The 6,000-nt window shown below is 52.3% G+C and overlaps 2 protein-coding genes across 2 annotated transcripts; both read left to right on the top strand.

Moving 5' to 3' along the window:
• Nucleotides 1–1,129: 1,129 nt before the first annotated feature.
• On the top strand, nucleotides 1,130–1,882 carry BKA55DRAFT_628467 (uncharacterized protein; the record flags this gene model as incomplete). The annotated part of the gene is made up of 1 exon (XM_046196899.1): nucleotides 1,130–1,882. A coding segment is annotated over exon 1 (675 nt), but the record flags the coding sequence as incomplete, so codon positions are not given.
• Nucleotides 1,883–3,120: 1,238 nt separating this feature from the next.
• Nucleotides 3,121–3,345, top strand: BKA55DRAFT_487616 (uncharacterized protein; the record flags this gene model as incomplete). The annotated part of the gene is made up of 1 exon (XM_046186235.1): nucleotides 3,121–3,345. A coding segment is annotated over one exon (225 nt), but the record flags the coding sequence as incomplete, so codon positions are not given.
• Between the last annotated feature and the right edge of the window lie 2,655 nt (nucleotides 3,346–6,000).

Raw genomic sequence — 6,000 nt, 5'->3', positions numbered from 1 at the left:
AAGTATCCAAGAACAATGGTTCAAGAAGGATTTCCTAGCTAAGCATCCTGGCTGGCATGTTACCTTTTCGGAAAACGGGTGGACAAGCAATGATATTGCTGTCGAGTGGCTAGGGAAGGTGTTTTTACCCCAAACGCAACCTGAGGATCCAGCCGATGGTCGCCTACTCATCGTCGACGGTCACGGCAGTCATACCTCGGACGAATTTATGACTATGTGTTACCTAAACAACGTTCACTTACTCTTTTTCCCTGCTCATACTTCCCATGTCCTCCAGCCCTTGGATCTCGGCTGCTTTTCCAGTTTAAAAACGGCCTATCGTAGGTTAATTGGGGAGCATACGGCTTTGACAGATGCGACAAAGGTTGGAAAGGCAAACTTTCTCGAATTTTATGCGAAAGCTCGAGAAATTGGTCTTCGAAAGGAAAACGTTCAATCTGGGTGGAAGGCGTCAGGCTTATACCCTAAAAGCGTAGCCAAACCTCTAAATTGTCGATGGGTCGTGGTGGCTAAACGGCCAGCTATACCACTACGTGTCACCTCGGATATTTCAACACCAAAACGCGGCGGCGACGTCGTAAAGCTATTTGCCGAGAAGAGCGGCTCTCCCACTTCACGACTGTCTATTCGAAAAGCCGCTGCGGCGTTGGATAAGGTTGCGATGGAGGTTATACTAAGGGACCGTGAGATCGAACGCTTGCGGGTGCAACTCGCCCAGGCAAAACCGACTAAACGTCGTAAGATCGTCCAAGATCCGAACGAACGCTTTGCAAGCCTTGCGCAGATACTTGCGCAAGCTAATCGAGAGCCTCAACAACGTGTTCGGAAGGCAAGAAACGCGGTACAAGAGGTCATTATCGTGGAGGGGGAGAGTAGCTCTGAGTCGGAAGAGGAGCCGGCACTGGCTCGACGGTCGGCACGCAATCGGCGACCAACAAAATGCTATATGGAGCGAGATTCAAGTGCAGACGAAGAAAGCGACTAAAGAGCGCCAAATGCGATTTTCCTTGTATTTTTACCATTTAATTTGACTTTGTTGCGACCTAGTTACGTCGATATACCAGTTGTGCGATGTAGGCTAAATAGAGCGGGCCAAAGCCAGGGGTGGGCCAAAACTAGGGTGGGCGACTTACACAATCACCACTACCACCATCACCACCACCACAAGACCCCAAGGCCGACCTAGTCTTACAATTCTGCCTGTTTATGGCAACTGAGGATTTTGCAGATGGAAACTCAAAGTCGACAATGCTTGTTTACTTCAGCGCTGTATGCGGACTTACATTGCCTACAGGGGCCAACTTCCTCCGCCCAGCTCAATTCACTAGCATCCTATCCAGCCTGATCTATTGTACTCGGCTTCTCATCATGGAATCAGTGCTGCCAAGATTCTCACATGACTACATTAGTTTGTCAGAAAGGCCTCGCTATGGGCAACTAGATATACTAAATAATGTCCGTAAGAAGAAGATGTGTGATGGAACGCTATCGCCACTCGGAGAGTTCATCAGTCTTGCTGCCTACGGCCAGTCCCTACGTCGATCGGAGGGCCCGACAATCCAGTTCGAATGGAGCGACGATGGGGAGGAGATATCATGGGATGGGTGCTTTCGAGTTACTATGGATGGGTTTCGGACCCTGGCCCACAGCGCAATCCAGGCAGCAACCCGCCAGTGTGAGCGGTTGATGTATGACTGGGTGCCTCCAACCCGCGATCTCAGAACGCTGCGGGACCGACTCTCGACGGCTACGGCTGGGTATTCCTTTGTCTCTGACCCGGCCAACGGGATATCAAATGCTTATTTAGAGCTCCTTACGAAAGCCTGCCTCTCGCCTGTCAATCTACTTACTCTTATTGGGAAGAATGAATGCAGTTCCTGGGATAAGAAAGCAGTCTGCAGCTATATCGATGCACATAACGATCTCCTCCGGATGATCCTACTATTATGCCACTTATCATCGGGACAATGTGCACGTGCAACAGAGCTTTTAACAATTCAGCATGGCAATACAGCTTCACAGCTCCGTGGCATCTGCCTATATGGTGGGCGACTTTGTCTAGTCACAAGGCATCATAAGACTCGAATCACCACCAATAACGAATTCTATGTTGTCCGTTTTCTGCCTCATCAAGTTACGGATATTATGTATCGGTATCTCGTCTATATACGGCCGTTAACATATATGCTTCTGCGCGTCTGTTTCGTGAACCACACCACAGCTCCATTACTGTTCACTCCGGCTGGAACCAAGTCGGCATGGACCACCTCCGTATTAACCAGAGAGCTTCAGCAGCTTAGCCAAGCAACCCCTGGCATTTCCATTAAAATTGGAGTCCAATTATATCGGCAGCTCTCCATAGCTATTACTGAGAGGCATGTTCGGGATATTTCGGAAAGTTTCAACCGACACAGCAGGCATGCCGTATACGGAGACGCGGATACAGCATATGCGTGGCAGAGCGGTCATATGCAACTACAGAGGTCAATCACATATGGGCTCGATGGCGCGTTTCCGAATCAACTGCAACCCGCTCTCCTGCAGTTATATCTACGTGTCTCGAAAAGGTGGCATGATTTCCTGCGGCTAGGGGATGGATACAATGGTAATGCTGTCATCTTAGATCGGACAAATACCAAGGACCAGCAAGAAATTAACCCAAGAAGGCGCCCACGGTCCCCAAATTCCACTAAAGTACTTGAAATTGCTTCAAAGCGCAATAAAGTGGCTGATTCTTGTGGAAGCTACGCCAACGCAGCTAACATCAGCCCATCTCTTAGCCCTACTATGACTATAGAAAAAGTTGCCAACGAAATGGACCCGGGACATGATAATACCTTGATTCAATGGCCGCCATCTGATAAGGGACCAACTGCAGACCCAGGCCTAGCACTCAGCGCAGACTACTGGGTTAAGGCCATGGCAGACGAGCTGCTTTACTACCCAGAATACCGATATTTAGTCTGCAAGACTCATGGCTATGCTGTATCAAACCTCTACAGTCACTTAAAAGCTCAGCATGCCCATATTGATGCTAAGGCTCGGCGTGCCATCTCGTCCCACTATACCGGGCTTGAACTACAGGGACCATCCAAGGATAGTTTCCCACATAGCCCACTAAACCCAATCCCAGCCATTAAGGGCCTACCTCTACATACCGGCTTTGCATGTATGCAATGTGGATTCCTAACTAAAAGCTGGAAGTATCTAAAGGTACATCACAATCAGGTTCATGGAGTAAAGGAGATAGGACACCGCTTAGGACTCTGGTCTAGCGTCCAAATACAGACCTTCTTCACGGCTCCCAGGTCAGCTATCCATTACTTCTGCGTCACAGCCTCATCTAGAGATGGGGTCTGAAAGGCTGGGGATTGACGGCGAGACGGGGCAACTCCGACCTGCCCACCTATTCACTTACGTACTTGCAGGCCTTGTGTTTACAGGACGGGCGCTACTAGCGGAGTGGGCTATACCTACCCGGGAGCGGGCCGGGATGACGGACCTCGCGCAACGGTCACCTTCCTTTGTCATCACACTTTCTTGGCATACAAGTGTTAAGAAAGTGGCCCTGTCTACACCTAAATCCTTAACAAGTGCACAACAAACATTCCAATCTGCGCTTTGCGCAGTCGCAAACCGCGGCGATGGCCTCGTCTACGACGATCCCGCCCGCTGCCTTGGATCCCTTCGATCTGGGGATCCACACTCCCGTCAACCTGAACCGGGGAGCCCGTGCAGCCCTCTTGCAGAACAGTCCGGCAGCCGTCAACGGCACCATTGGTGTTTCAACCGGTCCCGGCCGGATGGCCCAGACACCATCCTCACCACTCAACCCCGCCACCATCGCCGCAGTTACGGAAGGAGCTGAGCGTGCCAGTCCCGCATCCATTTTTGAACAACGACCAATCTCTATCGTTGAATCAGCCAACGATCTCGCGCGAGAACACGTGGAAGAGTACAACATCAAGCTGGGGGTTTTCCAGGCCTTTTGTGCCAAATTTGAAGAAGCGGCCCAGCAATTCGTCACCGGACCGCAACGACGTTTCGCTCAGCAATTTGCCGATGATTTCCTCGGTTTTTGGAAACGAGAGCTCTCCTGCTCCGGACCTGCGACCCCAAAGCCTACATACAGCAGCGTGGCCGCTGCCGCGCCTCCCACTGACCATGACCATCTGACCCACAGACAACAACAACAACATGGACGCCGACAAACAGATCCACCTCATCGCCAAGGGCAACAGACGACTATCGCCCCACCCCAACAAGACCTCCGTGTCTTCATCCGTCTAGAAGCCGGAGCTCCGGCCAGGGCCCACAGTAGCTATGCCATCCGGACTCTGATCCGGGAAAAACTCGGCGCCGTCTCGGACAAAATTCGACAGGTGTTCCCGGTCAGATCGGGATGGGCCGTCCTGGCCGCCGACTTTGTCACACGCGACCTTCTGGTAGATAAGCAAGCTGAGTGGGCCGCTGAACTGGGAGCTACAGCAGTAGAAACGAACAAGGAATGGTTCACCTATGTGGTCTCAGACGTTCCTGCAAGGCTGACTGACTTTTACGGTAATGAGGTGGATAGTGACACCGTCGTTAGCGACGAGATAGAAATCCAGACTGGGCTCAAGCCCATTGATGTACGTACCGGAAGACAATTCTCGGATAACCCCTTGACCAAGACCCTGCTCGTGTCCTTTCTGAAGCCCACAAAGAGATTCTGGTCTCTTTTCGGCAGCAGCGCAGCCAGGCTTGTTGACAAAACCGACCGACCCAGACAGTGTGAGACGTGCTGGGGCTGCCACTTTGCCCGCAACTGTCACAGACAGCCAGTTTGCCGACGCTGTGGTGAGGCTGGCCATCTTGTAGACGATTGCATCGCACGAGAACAGTGTATCAACTGCTTAGGCCCCCACCAGGCCAACTTCCGTAGGTGCCCAGCTCGGCCGAAGACAGTGCACGGCGTGCTCCGCCGACTCACTAAAGAGCAACGAAAGCATGTCCGGACCGTAGGTGCGGAGACATACCGACAACGACATCGAGAACGGCATCTGGAATCGCACCAGGAAACGCAGCAGGGCATGGCTGAGCGGCGAAGCGTGGATGTCACATCACAAGAACAGCCTAACCATCGTGCTCCCAGCCCAGCTGTATCAGGAGCACCCTCGTGCATCATGGTGGCCACGACCCCTCATGCTGGCTATGAAGCAGAGGAAGAACCCGAACAGCCCAGACCAGGCTCACCGCGAAAGCGCCGAATCGTACTCATCACTCGTCCTCATGACCGGGAATAGATATTCTCAAACACGAAAGAACGACAGGAAGCCGCTCAGGATCTTCCAGGCCAACGTCGGCAAGATCCCTCCGGCCCACGACTGCGCCCTGGCGCTGGCCGACTCGGAACAATATGACGTTGTGCTCTTGCAAGAGCCGTGGACGGCTCACACAGAGACCCGCACTTTAACTAAGACTCACCCTGCATACGACACATTTACGCCGGTCGACATGTGGAACAGCAACGACACTCGGCCTAGAGTGATGACATATGTCCGACGAGACCCAAGACTTCTTGCTGACCAGATTCGGCCTTTTCAGACTCGTGATATCCTTTGGCTCACAATCAACGACCTGACGATCGTCAACTTCTATCGTCAGAACGACGAGAGGGACGCCCTAGACACGCTATTTCAATGGTCTGTCCCGGAACGTTGCCTCGTAGCTGGCGATTTCAATGCCAGACATCGTAGCTGGCAAACAGGCCAAACTACGAACCGGGGCCAAGAGATAGCAGGATGGGTGTCTGAGAATGACCTCAGCCTTCTCAACACTTTAGATATCCCAACAAACCCGTACGGCAACACAATCGATCTTGCCTTTACTAACCTACCACTTGCTGAAGCTATCGTCGAGGACCATCTCGCCACCAGCTCTGACCACTTCACGCTCAGCCTGACTTTCCCAGACGTCAGATCGACTCCGGTGCAGCCAGGCAAGATTCGAGTGACGACG

The sequence above is a fragment of the Fusarium redolens genome (assembly GCF_020744475.1).
Source record: "Fusarium redolens strain MPI-CAGE-AT-0023 chromosome Unknown BKA55scaffold_33, whole genome shotgun sequence".
NCBI classification, from domain to species: Eukaryota; Fungi; Ascomycota; class Sordariomycetes; order Hypocreales; family Nectriaceae; genus Fusarium; species Fusarium redolens.
Note: the sequence above shows the minus strand (reverse complement) of the source record. Positions and strands in the feature narration are given on the sequence as shown.